Raw genomic sequence first — 17,346 nt, 5'->3', positions numbered from 1 at the left:
TCTCCCAATTCAGTCAGAGCGAAGGGCGGAAGCGAAGAGCGTTGTTTTTTTTGTTTACGGGCGTACGGGCGGGGTAGAGCGTACGGGTAGCGTTTTTTTTTTTTTTTGGCAAGGAACGGGCACCCACGTACGGGCATCTCTGCCTCGGACGGCACATTTGAGAGCGTATTCATTTATTTCACGTTGGCAAACTATGTTGCCGCTATGTTGGCGTTAAACTATGTTTTAAAACTAATTAAAACCATTTCATGTAAATAGAGGGGGGGGGGATTGTCACTGTACTCGCAAGCCGTTCGCCGTTCGCTTTGGCGTTGCGAATGGACCAAAACATTTCATGGACCAAACCATTTCATGTAAAGCGTTCGCCGTTCGCTTTGGCGTTGCGAATGGACCAAAACATTTCATGGACCAAACCATTTCATGTAAATAGAGGGGGGGGGGATATAATTTTAGATATATATATAGTACGGGCATGCCCTAGTATGGATAATTAGGAACAGAGCAAGAGAAAATCATTAGGATTTTATCCCCATTTATTTCTTTGCTTGTTAACAAAGAAACAAAACAAACTAAACTAAAACATGCAAGTTTTATGCAAGCCGTTTTACTAATCTAGTGAGATTGTTGCTGCTGTTTTCATGAAATCAGAATATGGAATCTGGGCACAGTTCGCTTTCGGGGAGGAGGCGTGGGAAGGGGGAGGAGGCGTGGGAAGGGGGGGAGGGGTGGGAGAAGTATAAAACACAAGGACACTGCAAGGACTTCCAGAAAGGAAGTTGGTATTTCAAAAATTAGCGGGGGTAGAAAAGATCAAGGTTTTGGATGGGGGAAGATAAGAGATGGTGGTGAACAGCTGTTTTAAAGACCTGGAGGGAGGCGTGCGATTGAAGAGAGTGAGGGAGTTTGTTCCAGAGGCAGGACAAAAGAGTGAAGGTGAGCAGAGAGTCTTGATTTTGGCAGTTTAACCATAAGAGGGATGGGATGCAGGCAGATCTTGTGCGACCTGCAGGAATATTTGGGGGACAGAGCGCAGAGAGAGAGCTGGGGGAGCAAGGCCGGAGAGGAGTCGGTAGAAGACAGAGCCCACCAACCTGCCTGCGGTGAATAAGTAAAAGGCCCTCGGAGTTAGCTTTATCGCGGGAGATTCCAATGATTCTGAAAGCTTTGGTTTCAACCGTGAAGCCGAGCTCGGTGTGAAGCAGGAGCACCGGCCCAGAGGGGAGAACAGTATTCCATTGAGCTGCGGATGAAAGCCTTGTATGTGGTGAGGAGCTCAGGTGTGCCAAGGAAGGACTGCGCACGACGGAGGATGCCCAGTCGGCGACTGGCTTTGGAGGTCAGCTTGGAAATGTGGTTTTCCCAAGAAAGATCATGGGATGTCCAAATCATTGGATCTTGGTCATTGGCATTGGCACTTGGTCATTGGCATGTCCAAATATCAGCTTCCTAACTCAAAAGGTGCCTGAGATTTAAGACTAAGGATTTAAAGGATTAAAATTTAAAGGATTTAAATTATTTAAAGGATTTAAATATTATAATAATTTTATTATTATTATTAAATTATTAAATTAATAACCTAAATTATTAAATTTAAATTAAATTATTTAATTTCAAGGATTTTAAGGCTTTTAAAGGATTAAAATTTAAAAATTAAATAATTAAAATTTAAAGGATTTAAAGGATGAGGAGACTAAAGAAATGTATCAGTACTTAATCGATAATAATTAAGTAATTCATCAATTAGTTGATTATTCAAAAAACAACAAAATCCCGTTTTTGACAAAGTACTGACTATTGTGCCGAAATTTCAGCTTCCTAGCTCGAAGGATGGCTGAGATATCGCCCGGACAAACAAACAAGAAAACAAGAAAACAAACGACCAGAGTGAAAATTGAGTATTCCCTTTCAGCGTGCGTCATTGCCGAGCCCCCTTCGGTGTCCGGCAATGACGTTATACAAAGCGCCTGGAGATGGCATAGGAAAGGAGTGGTGTACAAAAGCTCGAGGGAGATGAGCTAGTCCAAGATAGCCAATGAAAGGTTTCTGTTGGATATATGTCATCTTAGGATGCAGTGGTTTTTTTCAAAGGGAGAGATCCAAGCAATATTGTGGAGTAGGCCTCTATTTTTGGGCCATATAGAAAGGGCCTGCCATTCTTGCATCACCCAACCAAGGAAAACTCCTCCTTGTTCGTCTTTATTTTAATTTTTTTTTTTTTCCTTTAAAAAAAATAATAAAGTAAACCGATGTACACTTTTTAGGAGAGAAAGCACCAGTTTGAGGTGCTGAGGATGGAGAGGGGCTATGAAAAGCAGATGGCCGTTCTTCGACGCAAAACTGAAGAGGTGAGCCTTGGTCTTTAGCGGCCAAAGGGCTGCAGGAATTTTGACCAAGCCTAAATTGCCCTTCCTTGGGTGAGCCCCCCCTTGTGTGTCATTCTCTTATCTAGGCAGCTCGCCGGTTGAGAGATGCACTGCAGCGGCAGAAGGAAGCTGGGGAGCAACGCAAGGGACAGCAGCAGAAGGGCAAGGAAGGAATGGCTGCTTGGATCAAGGTCTTCATCTTCTGATGACCAGAATTTTTGATTAACATTATGTATCTTGAGGGGAGGGAGGAATTGCAAGAGTCATTACATGAATCATTTAATAATCTTGGGTGTACTGTATGTGGATCCAAATACCTCTATAACCATTCTCATGAGATAGAAAGCTTGTAGTTGGTGCTAGCTTCATGTTTTAATGCCAAGGTTGAGGGTTTGGTATGCTGGCATTTCAAAAACCTGGGGTTTTGTTTTTCATGCTGATTGCTTTGACCTCAGGGCTTGTTGGAGAGGTCTTGGTAAGCATGGAGGAGGTAAGATGTCACCTCAATAACCTTTTGGATGACCACATGCTTCCCCGGATTTGGCACAGCTGCAGCGCAACAAGGAGGACATTTCCCAGCCTATTAAAAAATCTCGGGTAAGGTCATGTGATCAAGTGAATTTAAAAATTAAGTTTTAACCAAGTCATTTGTCACTCCTGGGTTCCATTCTAACCTCTGTCTATTTGTCATCTGTAGCGAAGAACGTTCGTCAGCAGGGAACGCGAACAAGATTGTGACATTGACGAGCAGATCAAAAGTTTGGAAACAGATGGAACTGAGGTACATATTTTACTGTCTACGAATCAAGAATTTCAATCAGTGCATCCTGCCAGTTTTTCATATAATTTGTCCAACCAGCGATTCTCAATGCAAGGTTTTTTTTTTTTTTTGTCCCCCGTCACACTGCGGAGCGAAAGGGGACTATGGTTTTCCCCTCCGTGCATGCGTAAGCGAAGGACCGAATTCTAATTTGGTGTGTGGGTGCAACCCACGTCAAAATCCAAGATGGCCGCCGCCATGTATGTCTGACGCCATGTATGTCTGAACCTTGAGCTTAATATCTTGAAAAATAAGCGAAGTACCAACTTCTAATCTGGTGTGTGGGTGTATCTAGGCATAAGGAAGAACACTTGAAAATTGGGTCGCCACGTCAAAATCCAAGATGGCCGCCTTGCATCTTCCACTTTGTCAACTCGCATCACTTCAACGACGGGGGACCTAGGCGTAATGCTTGTTTTTTTTGTTGTTGTTTTTTTGCCAAGTTTATTTTAAAACTTCCTCCACAGGTCTGCACAGATTGCTGACGTGCAACAAAAGCTGGCTGATGTGGATGGTGATGAGCGTGTGCGATTTTGGGATGGCTTCAGCTTGATTGAGGCTAAGTCTGCCCTCAAGTGGCTTATGAAGGAGGTATGAGAGCCTTTTCTCTGTGTCGGGAAGATCCCTCTCCTTTATTTAAAAGAATAAAAATTATTCTCCTTGCTTATTATTATTATTTTTATTATCCTTATTATTATTATTATTATTTTTTTCTCCAGATGAATAAGGAATGGTACACTCCACTAATTTTTGTGGGTGGTGTGTATATTTGATGTTTCACTCCAGGTGGTTGCCACACGGGTGCGGTGTGGGGTTAAGGAAAGAGGTGGTTGAGTTCACCAAGCAGGTGTCACAGGAGCGACAGCAAGCAAGCGAGGCCGCAGGTATTGCATGCGAGGCTCAAGAACATCAAGATCAGGTTTTGCATGTCAGGTGGTGGATGGTAAATTCTGGCTCTGGACTCTGGTGTTCAACTTTGATATTATGCTATTGAAGCAATGTTAACCACCTTTAAGCACCTCCCTTTTTCCGACAGATGATCCTGATAAATCAGCGACAACAAGAAGCAGAAGACAAGGTAACTTCTGCCTTTCAGAATTTGTGGCTGAGAACTTTTTATTTCTGGGTGTATAAAAGGCAGATGCACTTTTGTTCCAAAAAAGATGTTACTTTGCCAAGCCTAAAATCCAAGGCATCTTCTGCACAATAGATTATGCAAAAATGGTGGAACTTTTATAATACAGGTACTTCCAACTCTTCCCTTTCTATATAAACAACGATGTAGAATAACTAGCGGTTACGTCCATATCTTCAAGTTAAATGGCAAAGGTGGTTGGCTGTTTTTTATTTTCTTTTTTTGGAAATTTGACCTACCAGATTGCATGAACTGTGCCAACAATTTTTGTGCCACATTTGGAGATGGGATGAGCAGTGGGGTGGTCGACCCAACTCCACTCATGCCAAATGAGTCTGTTCATGATCAAATACTTTCAAAACCAAAGGAACAGCATGTTTCCATCAAATTCCAATATTTTCACTTGCTTAATTGGCTGTTTTGCTGTCCCAGCCATGTCTGCATACTGCTGGGGTGGGCTTGGGGCGAGGGGGTAAAGATTGTCATGCAAACTGTCATTACTTGTGATTGCCACATACAAGTGAGTTTCCAAATTTTGTTTATGTTAATCCTCAATCATTTAAAAAGACGTGGCAGAGGAACAACCATAGGTTGTCTATTATTGCATAGGCTTGATGGGCCTAATGGCCTCCTGCATGGAATGAAGTTCCTTATAAGGGAACTCTTATTGTTTTGCTTCAATGTCGATTTGTGTTTTTGTCGATTTACAGCTTGTATGGTCGAATTCACTTTGTTTTTCTTTGTTTCTGGGTTTTTCAGCAGAAAGCTTTGAATGTCTCTGATGAGCAAAAAACCCCTCCAAAGGTTAGGCCTTCATAAATTCCCAAGTAATCTTTTACCTGTCTCTTCCTTTGAGGTTGAAAGTTGACCATTGTCTTTGGTATATCTCTTGTGTTGTGGTGCATTTAAGTTGCAAATGTGATTTATTCTTGGTGTGTGTAATGCAAGTTGGTCATGTCTGATGGGAAATACAGTTTGTTTGAAATAAATCACAAATATCAGAAGAAAGTTTTTAAAATTTAGAACTATTCTCACTCAGAGTTAAACATCACCGTAATATTATGCGGTTGCTTCAACGTTTTCAGGTGCAATGTCTTCAACATCTGTTTTGGAAAATATCAGTTAATGTGTTCGTTTTAATGCTGCCTCTTGCCTGTAACCCGGTTTGTAAACGAGACTCTTGAAATCGTATGGATGATTTGCATTCAAACGCACAACCGAAATATGAAGATAACTGATGAAATTAACAAATAATGCTGAAGCTGTCCATTTGTTTTCCTTTCATAACCTCAACGATGATGCAGGAACAACGGACAGGTGACCAAAATAGTGACCAGAGCCCCAGAGGTGAACAGCCGCAGGATGGTGTTGAGGTTCCCCCAGAAACGTCTTTCTTCTCCATTCCTGACATCGCTCCTTCACCAAATAAAAGGTAACATCCCTTTGCAAGTCATTGGGTTCATTACGTAATTTTTTTTTCTGGCAGGGTTATCCAGTGTTTTGCTGGGGGGGGGGGGGGGGGGTGGGGGTGGGGGGGGGGGGAGGGGGTTGGGGTGAGAGGGTGGCAGGACAGCCGGCAGAGAGGACAGGGGAAAAACTGAAAAGGGGTAGGAGAACCGATGGGGTTTGGGGGGGGGGGGCGAAGGGAGGAGGGGGAAAGAGTCCGTAAGGCGTGGTTGCAGGAAGAGACGGGGTTAAATTTGGGTTTATATAAAATGGTGAGTTGAGGCAATGCTGGTGTGTAAAGAAGTCTTTGTGGTTTTCATGGGTCTTGAGGATCTTTGGAGTGTTCAGGGTTTTCAAGGGTCTTGATCTCCCAAACATATCCTGCAGCATGGAAAGATTATTCTCCCAAGCATGTAAAGAGGGGTCTTCATAGGCTAAAGTGGTGGACAAAATACTCTTTTGACAATCCCCTGGTCGGATTTGGAACCCAGACAGGATTAGTTTTATTTATTTCGATTTTGAGAAGTATTTGTTTTATCGGGGTGAGATGTTTTCACTTTCGAATAAATTCCTGAGCCCAATGTTTTTTCAAATTAGCACGATATCATGCTGACATGCCATCTATTGACTCACGAGAAGCTGCTGAGGGCATTTCTCCGGTTGTTGTATTTTGCCATTTTCAGAGTGATTGATAGATTAGGACCTGGGATAGCGGCACTTGAGCATGCACCCATTGTTAAGCCCAAAGCTCCCAGTCTCACTCACCTGCACCCTTGTACGATAGAGTATCCATTGTTTCCACCATTCATCCTACACCACCTTTAATTTTGTGCAACAGTTGGGCAAGTTATCTCATCAGTGTCGAGAAAAGTGTGAAAATATCAGACCACTTGACCATATTCATGAGGGCAGTTGACCGTGTCTTGTTTTCTGGGTGGCTTCCCATTCTTTCAGACGTGCAAGTGCAAATTGCTGAAAGAATGTGACGTTGATGTTGACATGTTTCATGATGTAATTTGCCATGATAGTTTTATAAATGCTTGCTGTAATAATGACCTGCTCTAATTTTTATTCGTGAAACATTTAGGCCATGGGCCAGACATGGTCCTCGTGCACCCCCCCCCCCCCCCCCCACAACTCTACCACCCCATATACTTTTGAAGCACTCGGGTCCCCTCAACATGAAATCAACTGGTAACAGTAAATAAACTGGTTCTTACTATTCATTTTTCATACATATTTGATGGTACCCTTAAAATATATCTTTTCCGTGTCGTTATGTTCCCCGAGATGGCTGAAAGTGGTCTGAGTTATATATCATCTGAAAGGTAATTATCTGCTGGTCATTATAAATGGCATATATTTTAAATTTAGTGTTACCATTGGCCTCAAAAATCAAGTCGAACAGCTATACCCCATGTTTCGCTGTGTCAAACTAACACTGACTAAGATATTCAAACTAATATTTCAAATCCAGCCGCACTATAATTGATTGACATTAATAACAAATGTCTGGACATTCTTCATAAAAATACCTTTCATTTGATACCAAATGTGTATTTTTGTCAATAAAAATCTATCAGATATGACACTTCAAACAGAATGCAGGTGTGCCGACAATCGCGATAACTGCACGAAATGATCGCGTTGATAGACATTGTCAGTCATGGAAGGTGCTTTAATTGGAAAGTGAAATATCATTCAATTGCTCATTGTTACTTGACAATATATTATACACAAAGAATTAAGTTAAGCACCCCCCCCGTTTTTTTACAACCTCGCACATTACAAGTTTGTTGTCGTCAAAACAGTGTAATATACCCATGATATTGCTATATTTTCTGGAGAAGTGATATTATGGTCACATAAAAACATAACAATCATGCCGTTTTCAATATTTTATTCTGAATAATTTAAGGTGAAATTTTTTGGGAATTTTAGGCATATTTTCACCTCAATTTAAGTATGGAGCTATAGGTCCATCACGGACAGTGTGGATGACGTTTATGTTTTCTAACGTACAGTCATTGTTCTGAGAAGACCTCTAGCGATCTTTGCGTCAATAACGTGTGTAGGACCCACGTGATCGGATCACTGACTCAACCAATCACTTTTTTTCACTTTGATCACTCAATTTCATCAATGGATAATTGCTAATGTCATACCAATCATTATTTGATCTCACATACCTTAGAATATATGCCAATGTATACATATACACAAAGAATATATATTAGGGGGTGCTTACCTTAATTCGTTGTGTAGGGGTGCTTAACTTAATTCTTTGTGTATATTAAGTCACACTTTACCTCGATTTAGTTACAGGAATACATGCATGTTGCAAATGAAGCAGCTTTGTCAACCACTCGCTACTATTCAGAAATTTACCAGCTAGAACATCAGCTAGAATCTAGCATCAGCTAGAACATCAGCTAGAATCTAGCATCAGCGAGAACTAGAAGAGGTTCACAAGAAAGCTTTTGAAGTAGTTTGTGATGTTGTCGATAAGGAGGTGTTACATAGCCACAAGGTTGTGAAACTATCAGACTTGAGAGCATTGTATGTTGCTCAGCTAGAAAGCAGCAATGTTGTTATACTGTAACAAATAAGGTGTGATTGTGTGTGAATTTAGCAATTCATATTTCATTGTGTTGAAAGTTGGCACAGTGTTACCAGATGGATCATCTGAGAAGCATATGCGGCAATTGTCAGCACACCTGCGGTCTGTTTACAGTGTCATATCTGATAGATGTTTACTGGTAAGAAGACATATTTGGTATCAAATGAAATGTATTTTTATGAAGAATGTCCAGAAAGTTGTTGTTAATGTCAAGTCTACTGTGGCTGGATTGAAGATATAAGTTCGAATATCTTAGTCTGTGTTACGTTGGCACAGCGAAACATGGGGTATAGCTGTTCGACTTGATTTTTGAGGCCAATGGTAACACTAAATCTAAAATATATGCCATTTATAATGACCAGCAGATAATTACCTTTCAGATGATATATAACTTATATAACTCGGACCACTTTCAGCCATCTCAGGGAACATAACGACACGGAAAAGATATATTTTAAGGGTACCATCAAATATGTGTGAAAAATGAATAGTAAGAACCAGTTTATTTACTGTTACCAGTTGATTTCATGTTGAGGGGACCTGAGTGCTTCAAAAATATATGGGGTGGTAGAGTTGTGGGAGGGAGGGGGGGGGGGGTGGGTGCACGAGGACCATGTCTGGCCAATGGCCTAATTTGATTTATTATTTTTTCGTGGTTGACATTGAGATGGATCATCTTGAGCCAAAACATCCTCCTGCCTTTTCCAATGTTGCTGCCTGCCATGCTGCTCAAAATTAGCTTTGAATTTCAGGTTTTCCTTCCGATTGTTTTTTTTATGGCGTAGCCAATAGGGCAAAGCCGTCTAGAATAGTGTTTGTCCATATGTATGTTCCCTCAAACGTATACCAATCAGAGCTGAGGATCTGGTCGCATGACAGGATGATGTGATTACGTCTGATGTCATTATGGTGGTACGGCGGCTGACTCTCCACACTCCGGCATTTTGATTCCAATTTCGCTCATGCCGAACATATCGTCGAACCTGTCGTATGTCACAATCGACATGCTCTACCTCTACGTTTTTCATTCAGTGCGAGACACAAACAAACCGATTGTTAAAATGACAGTGAAATAGCGAAAGCATCGGACGTCTCTTCCAACAAAACGGTACGTATTTGCCTCATCTTCAGACTGCTTCGGACAAATTAAGCACAGGTTTCTTAATGCAGTAGTGTATCGTTCCACTTGTATCATTTTTGTAATAGTAATAATAATAATATAGTAAATATGACCATAACACTTTAATCCCAATGTCGTGAATACAAATTAATGGATTGAAGCAGTGTTTGGTTCATGAATCAAAAATAAGCGGTTTACGGTACTAACAACTGTGGAAGTAAGGAATTTGCCTCGGTTTTTTTGATGGCATGTTATGAATCCAATCCTTGTGCGGTATATACACACCGGTGTGTACCCCGGTTTAGAATAGGTACACCGTATCCCTGCGTGTCGTAAGAGGCGACAAAGGGTTGGCGTCAGGAAGGACATCCGGCCATAAAAACATTGCCTCAAAAATAGAACCATGACAATGTCATGGGGACCGCAAGGCTAACCCCCGCTCTTGCAGGGAAAATGGCCTTAAAATGCCGGTTGTTGTTGTTGTGGGGTATATAGATTACAGTAGATCTTCCCTCAGTTCTGTAAGTAAAACATACCTCAGATGTCGGGATTCCTCCAAATTTCTTTGTTTAATGTTATAAACAGCATTAGCGACTGTTTAAAAAGCTAATTATGTGTTCGTGGTTTATATTTTACAAGCCCGGCTATGCCGCTGTTGGACTTTTGGTCTTGTTTTTCATTATTTTCTGAAATTATTATTTTATTTTTATAATTTTTTTTTAATTCTTTTTTTTTTTGCCATAAATGTCTCCCTTCCAGGTATTGACTGGAATGCCAAAAGACTGTGCGAGCAAGCTGTTCAATCACCAGGGGATATTGCTGGAAAGAGAACCAAAACGGAGTCTGCACACACAAACCCGTCCCATCTGCCACTGGCATCTTCTCCAAATGCATGCTTGATGACTTTTTCTGAAAAACAAAAATTGTCGAAACGGCAACCAAACAGCTTTCTGATATTACACTTTAGCTTAAAATATGTTCTTTGATGCTTGAAAGTAGCTTAAGGTGATGCTGTAAACAAACCACCTTTAGAGGCCATTTTTCCCCGCAAAGCGGGGGTTGGCCTTTTTCTGGAACCATGGTTGTTGTTGTTTTTGGTCCCCTTTTTGAAGCAATGTTTTGCGGCCGGATGCCCTTCCTGCCGCCAACCCTTTTTGTCGCCTTTTACGACAAACAGGGAATTACCAGTGAACTGGTACTCAATTTGCCGACCTCGGAAGGATGACAGGCTGAGTCAACCCCCCTGGCGTTAATTCAGCGATCGACCGGGATTCGAACCCAGGATCTAGGATCCTAAGCCAGCACCCTAACCGCTAAGCCAACACCAGTTGAGATAAGAAAGCATATTTAAAATAATGAGAACCATATGCGGAGTCATTTCCCAGCACCCAAAAGTCAATGGGAGGGTGAGTTTATGATACCAGGATGGCAGAGTGTGCATTCTTGTACACTATAAGCTATGAACTTGTCCTTCGGACAAGAAACAGTACGGTTTTCAGTTAAGAACAAAAGATTGTGTGTATTCTGTCTCGCCATATTGTCTCAAGTACAATTTGAACAGGGGAGAAAAAAAACAAAAACATTCATCCACAGTATTAAAGTGTTTTCCAATTATTTGCAATAAATATAGGACGACTCAAAATACTTCCACATAGGCTTCCGGGTAAAATGGCTGCCATACTACGTGACTGATATCATTTTCAATAAATTTTCCTCATGTGTAGTCGTTCATATCTGTAAATTTTGGCTTGCATTGGTTAAACGGTTCTGGAGATATAGATTTTCAAATGTTTTTTTTTTTTTTTTCATTGAATCCATCATGGCCACCATACCACGTGACTGATGGTCAGTTCAGAAACATTTTCCTCATGGGGAGTTGATCATAAATATGAAATTTCATATTGATCCATTCAGTAGTTCTTGAAAACTAATAAATTAGTTAAAGTTCGTAGTTATTTTGGGTCCTCGATCGAGATCTTTGGGGTATTTAAGGGTCTTCGGGGTATATTGAGTCTTGGGGGTAATTTTGGGTCTTTGGGGGTCCACTGGGTCCTCAGGATCTTAAAGGAGCTTCGGGGTATTTTCAGTCTTTTGGATTGTTTCGGTCTTCGGGGATTTTAAGGGTCTACGGAGTATTTTGGGTGTTCAATCTTTTCGGTCTTCGGGGTTTTTTGGGTCTTTGATCCTTTCAGCAAAAGGGATCTTTTGGGTCTTTGAGCTCTTTAAGGTTCTTTGGGTCCTTTGTCTTCAGGGTCTTTTCGATATTTGGGGCATTTTTGGGTCTTCATGGTCTTTAACATTCTTCAGAGTTTTTGTGGTCTTTGGGGTATTCAGGGTATTTAAGGGTCTTTGGGGTATTTTGGGTCCTTGGGGTTGTTTGGGGCTTTAGGGTCTTCAGGGTCCATTGGGATATTTTGGGTCTTTGGTATTTTGGATCTTCAAAGTCCTTGAGGGTCAACAGTCTGCAGGGTATTTTGGGTCCATTGGGTCTTCTGGGTCCTCAAAGTCTTTTAACCGGTGGACACAGTCATGTTGATAGATTGCCCATTAAATCCCCCCTCAAAGCCTTTAAAACCTACCCTTATAAAGGGACACACACACACACACACACACACACACACACACACACACACACACACACACACACACACACACACACACACACACACACACACACACACTTTCATATGGTAGATGACTGACGTCATACTTTAAAAATATTTTCCCCCATAGGAATGTAAACATGCGTTGCAAGTTTCATAATCGATCGGTGAAGCGGTTTCGGAGAAATAGATATTTAAATCCAATATGGCCGCCAAACCACGTGACATCGATTTGTTTTGGCAAATTTATCCCCACAGCTAGGCTGTCATATTTGAAAAAAAAAAAATTGCGTTGATCTATTCAGTGGTTCTGGAGAATATGTTTAAAGTTTGACATAACTGCTCTAGTGGGGAAAAATGGCCTTAAAACGATCATTCATTCATTTCATTAATCATAAGCAATGGCGGCCAATGCAAGTCAAAATTCATGATGCACCAAGTTACATTGGCATGTATAAATGAGTTAGTTTCGTATAGCTAGCTGTAACGGTTTTCTCGGAATAGTCTTCACAAATTGTGTGAGAATAATCCTTACAAGAATAGGCTCCCAGTGGGAAGCTCACCGGTAGCCTAAACCCAGCAAAATTCCGGCAGAAGGGACATATACACTGGACAGACAGATAAATGCTGAGACGGCATTGCCCCAAGAACTACGTCGTAAAAATTGTCACAGTGCCTTCTGTACATGGCTGAAGTCAAGACTGATATAAAGAGCTATTGGTGGCATGTTTAACAGAGTGATACACCATGTGGCCACCTCAAACATATTGGGGGAAAAAAAAATTATCGGAAAAAAAAAGTCAATATCTTTATTACCAAAAAATTGATACAGCAATTTAAAACGGTGCAATTAAAACACAGAAGACAAACACCGACAATTAGCTTCAGGGTAATTAAAGGTATTCACATCATCATTCAGTGTGTGTGTGTGTGTGTGTGTGTGTGTGTGTGTGTGTGTGTGTGTGAGACATTAAAGTTTGTGTAAATAAGGACTGTGTACAAAAGCCAGGGTTAGCATAGTACAGAAATTGCATAATTGTGTAGTATTGCTTCTTTTTGTTATCCTTCCCCCTGTTGTGGTGGGTAATACACTACCAATCAACTTGGTATTTGAGTGATTAAGGAAAAATTGATTTTGTAAGTTTGCTAGAGTGGGCAGCCATGAATCAAACCCACATTAACCAATGGAGAAAGGATCAAATCTCTGTAGTCAACCAAACAGCCATCTGCATGCATCCTTTATGGTATTTGTGCAATCTGCGCTTGAATTGGCTTCCACACACCGACGAGGCTTTCGACGATAATTGAATCTGACCTTTTTCTTCAGTGGTTTGTGGTACAGTAATCTGTTTGCTGTGCCAATACCCACTGGGTATGTATTATTGCCATTTACTTTTGTCTTTGATGTGGATATTTTAACGAGCTGAATCTGTATATTTTGTCATTGAACTAACCAGTTTGTGTGGTCAGCAGCAAATCTTTGATGTAGCTTTTCTTGTGCTTGTGAAGTCGAATTGCAAAACTTTCACGAGCAAACACTGATTTGACCACTGTCAAAATAAAAAGACTATGGACCAATGTCTCCTGCGTTTTTGTTAGAATGGGCTGTGGTGAGGTATGTTCATGCAAAGTTTTGCATGGATTTGTTGAGCTGTAAAGGAGTCAGGCCAGAAACTTTAATTTTGACCTCTGACCCCTCTGTTGAATCAAAAAAAAAAAACCAACCCAATGTTTAATGGTGGAATCAGGTATTTTTGCCAATTATAATTTATGAAGTTTTGGCTTGTTGAAGGGCTGGACGAGAACATGGGGGAGTGGAGTGATGCACTAATGGCTGGGTGGAGGGCCGAGAGTGAACAAGCTGGATACAAGCTTAACACTGCAACAACAGGAAGGGAAAAGCCAGGGATGAAAACGAGTAATGGGCAGAGAATAGAGTGAGTGATTTATTCATGGAAAAAAAAAAAAAAAACGGAAAACTATCTTTCACTTGAAGAGGGGCAGAGTATTTATTGCGTCTGTACCCATCTATCTCCCCCTGCCCAGAAACTTTCACTAGTGTATCCAATATGTTCAGCGTGTCTTGAACAAAACTGAAACAGCACTTGCAGAAAAAAGGAAGAATGTCAGCAAAAAGTAAATCCTGATTTGGGTGTTGTGTTCCCAGGGCATGGGCAATATTCCACAATTGATATTTGCCTCACTTAGTCGACTACAATTTGAGGGAGTAAATAAAGTGGATCCTACTTGTGCTTGATTGTTGCAACGGACCAATGGTGGATTGAAAGAGATAGCTGGAACAAGGGAGACATCACACTGGGAATACATACATAAACTGTTCTTCCAAAACATGCCCCCATACCCCAACCCTTACACAATGGGCAAAGGTCTACCTTTACACACACTATAAATAACTATCTGGGTATTGCTGTGGTGTACATGAGGTGAGCAATCACAGATTGCAGACCCTCCCCAGGACGTGTTTTCAGTGGTTTTGAGGCTTTTGTGTTAAAACATGGTGGCCGAACCATGACCGCTTCTTTTTTTCCTCAACCATTTTATCCCCAGATGATGCTCAATAAATTATTTTGATTGAAGTTTTGTACTTGCCAAATTATGATGTAATGGAGGCACTTATGACATTAACATATTGTCATGTGATTCCCCTCGGGGAAGACTGGGAAATCACGGACAGCAATCGAGCGTTATTTGAGGCGACGATCAAATACGGACTTCACTGTATATGCACGGGAGAAAGGGAGAGGAAGAAGAAGCGGAAAGCTTTCACCTGACACGATCACGCCGGGCAGTCTTCAAAGCCTGCAGGAAATAAACTCAAACGGGAATCCGGGTTAAAATGTACAGTGAAAATAAATAAGGCTTTATTGCCACGGATGCCAATAACAATGAAACGCGCCGGTAACTAAAACCCCCTTAAATTGGAGTACTCCGACAGACAGAACACAAATACAAGACGAAGGATGAAGGGACGGGATGAAAGGGATTATTTTTATGGGTACTCAGCTCGGTCTGGCTTGATTGTCTGGCCGACGATCCCTCGCCTCTCGCCCTACGTGGAGAAGTGGGAATTTGCAGACTAATGGTGCAGCCTTGCATGCGCGCGCTCCGCCACTCGACGCACCGGCCTCCGTCAAGCCCAACGTACCGCAGTCCGGCAGCCTTCCTTCTGTGGTGTGATGGTGGAACGTTTGTTGGAATGTCCCAGGCGTGACGATCGCGATCCACTCAGCACTGAGACCGATGAGCGAGATAACCAATCTCAGCAGGAGAACACAGAGTGCAGGGAGCAATCCTTGCCAAAAACCCAGGAGCAGAGAGAGAAAATGTCGGACGCACTCACTTTTTATCATCTCCCCCTAGCCAATCAGCTGGCTCCTTGACTCTGGGCTTCAGCTGCATGCTGATTGGCCATCCCGACCATTGGTGTGACCCCATCAAACCCCTCGAACAATCTGTCGTAAGGTGGGCGTGGCCTCAGCCATTCTGAGCAATGTTTTATCACCATGGCGGCGCAATGTGTGGGCACTTCCTCCCTGCATTTCCGGTGAGTTTTATTGGGGCAATTATTCATTCGAGTAACTAATGGGCACTGGTGATGGTAAAAACAGTAGAGATAACTACAGAGGTTTCACACACAGGGGAATTAACATAATCACTACACTAGTTAACACGCCCCCTTCCTCATAATCGGGCAAATATACACCTAAGCCGATATCCGGGCTAGACAGGTCCCTGCTTTCTGCACATCGAAGTGGTTCTTGCTACGCACGATCATCGGAGCAGCTACCTATGCAGATCTACCTAAATCTATATATATCACGACCCCAAAATTCATAACAATATTTTATTCCCCATGAAGAGTTCTTTACAATGAGCCACGGCTCAATTTTTTCCATGCAGCGCTTTCGGAGATAGAGGTGCAATTTTTTTCGGTTTTTACAACATGGCGGCCATACCACGTGACCTATGACGTAATTAACAAAAAATTATACAGGTGGAGGGTTACCTATGGTGAAAAATTCCAGTCAATCGGACCAAGGGTTCCAGAGAAAATCATATTTTTATTTTTTATTTTTTTTGTGTACAGAGTCGAGGCTCGTGAAAGAGCTAACATTTATCAAACAAACAAATCAAACAAACAAGCAAACAAGGTATATAAAAAGGGGCGCGGTCGACAAGATGGGGAGAGAAGGGGAGGAAGCACACAAACACAACATTTGAGAGCTGGGACATCAGGAGATGTGTGGGAGGGAGAGGGCCTGGGGGGAGGCAGGATCACTACACTAGTTAACGCAAGGACACCAAGGACTTCCAGGAAAGAAGTCAAAAGTCACCTCAAAAAAGTGGATTTGGGGTGAAATTAGCGGGGGTAGAAAAGATCAAGGTTTCGGATGGGGGAGGATAAGAGATGGTGGTGAACAGCCGTTTTAAAGACCTGGAGGGAGGAGTGGGATTGGAGAGAGTGAGGGAGTTTGTTCCAGAGGTGGGAGAAAAGAGGAATGAAGGAGTGAAACATTTTGTGCGGACAAACAGCAAGACAGACCAAAAAAAACGGACTCAAATGCAAAACCCTCTCCTCTGGCGAAGGTAATAAAAGGTTCATGTTGCCCCCCTTCTGGGCATCAAGTCGACTGCACGACACTTCAGCCATCTTGAGGGCCGCCAGTAACAATCCAGATTGTTACCAGATTTTGGGTCTCACGCCAGATTTTGCCAGATTTTGGCAAAATTTTGCCAGATTAACGCCAGATTTTGGGTCTCACTATCTGCCATGATCTTTCTTGGAAAAACCACATTTCCAAGCTGGCCTCCAAAGCCAGTCGCCGACTGGGCATCCTCCGTCGTGTGAAGTCCTTCCTCGGCACACCTGAGCTCCTCACCACATACAAGGCTTTCATCCGCAGCTCAATGGAATACTGTTCTCCCCTATGGGCCGGTGCTCCTGCCTCACACCTAGCTCGGCTTCACGCTGTTGAAACCAAAGCTTTCAGAATTGTTGGAATCTCCCGCGATGAAGCTATCTCTGAGGGCCTTTCGCTCACTCACCGCGGGCAGGTGGGTGGTCTTTCTGTCTTCTACCGACTCCTCTCCGGCCTTGCACCCCCAGCTCTCTCTGTGCTCTGTCCCCCAAATATTCCTACAGGTCGCACAAGATCTGCCAGCAACCCTCTGATGGTTAAACTGCCAAAATCAAGACTCTCTGCTCACCTTCACTCTT

At 42.2% G+C, this 17,346-nt stretch overlaps 1 protein-coding gene across 9 annotated transcripts in view; it reads left to right on the top strand.

Moving 5' to 3' along the window:
• Nucleotides 1-13,685, top strand: part of LOC137427030 (chromosome-associated kinesin KIF4) — a 35,195-nt gene extending 21,510 nt beyond the window's left edge. For 2 of the 9 annotated variants that reach the window (XM_078775398.1, XM_078775442.1), the window contains exons 3-11: nt 2,262-2,345; nt 2,450-2,960; nt 3,061-3,144; nt 3,651-3,774; nt 3,970-4,102; nt 4,220-4,261; nt 5,078-5,122; nt 5,623-5,750; nt 10,264-13,685. In XM_078775398.1, the coding sequence (XP_078631524.1) occupies nt 2,761-2,960; nt 3,061-3,144; nt 3,651-3,774; nt 3,970-4,017 (456 nt within the window). In that variant the 5' untranslated portion in view covers nt 2,262-2,345; nt 2,450-2,760 and the 3' untranslated portion in view covers nt 4,018-4,102; nt 4,220-4,261; nt 5,078-5,122; nt 5,623-5,750; nt 10,264-13,685. Of the gene's footprint in view, nt 1-2,261; nt 2,346-2,449; nt 3,145-3,650; nt 3,775-3,969; nt 4,103-4,219; nt 4,262-5,077; nt 5,123-5,622; nt 5,751-10,263 lie in introns of all 9 variants that reach the window. The other 7 variants (XM_078775438.1, XM_078775450.1, XM_078775422.1 and 4 more) reach the window with 6 other exon arrangements.
• Nucleotides 13,686-17,346: the final 3,661 nt, after the last annotated feature.

The sequence above is a fragment of the Myxine glutinosa genome, chromosome 1 (assembly GCF_964187855.1).
Source record: "Myxine glutinosa chromosome 1, kmMyxGlut1.1, whole genome shotgun sequence".
NCBI classification, from domain to species: domain Eukaryota; kingdom Metazoa; phylum Chordata; class Myxini; order Myxiniformes; family Myxinidae; genus Myxine; species Myxine glutinosa.
Note: the sequence above shows the minus strand (reverse complement) of the source record. Positions and strands in the feature narration are given on the sequence as shown.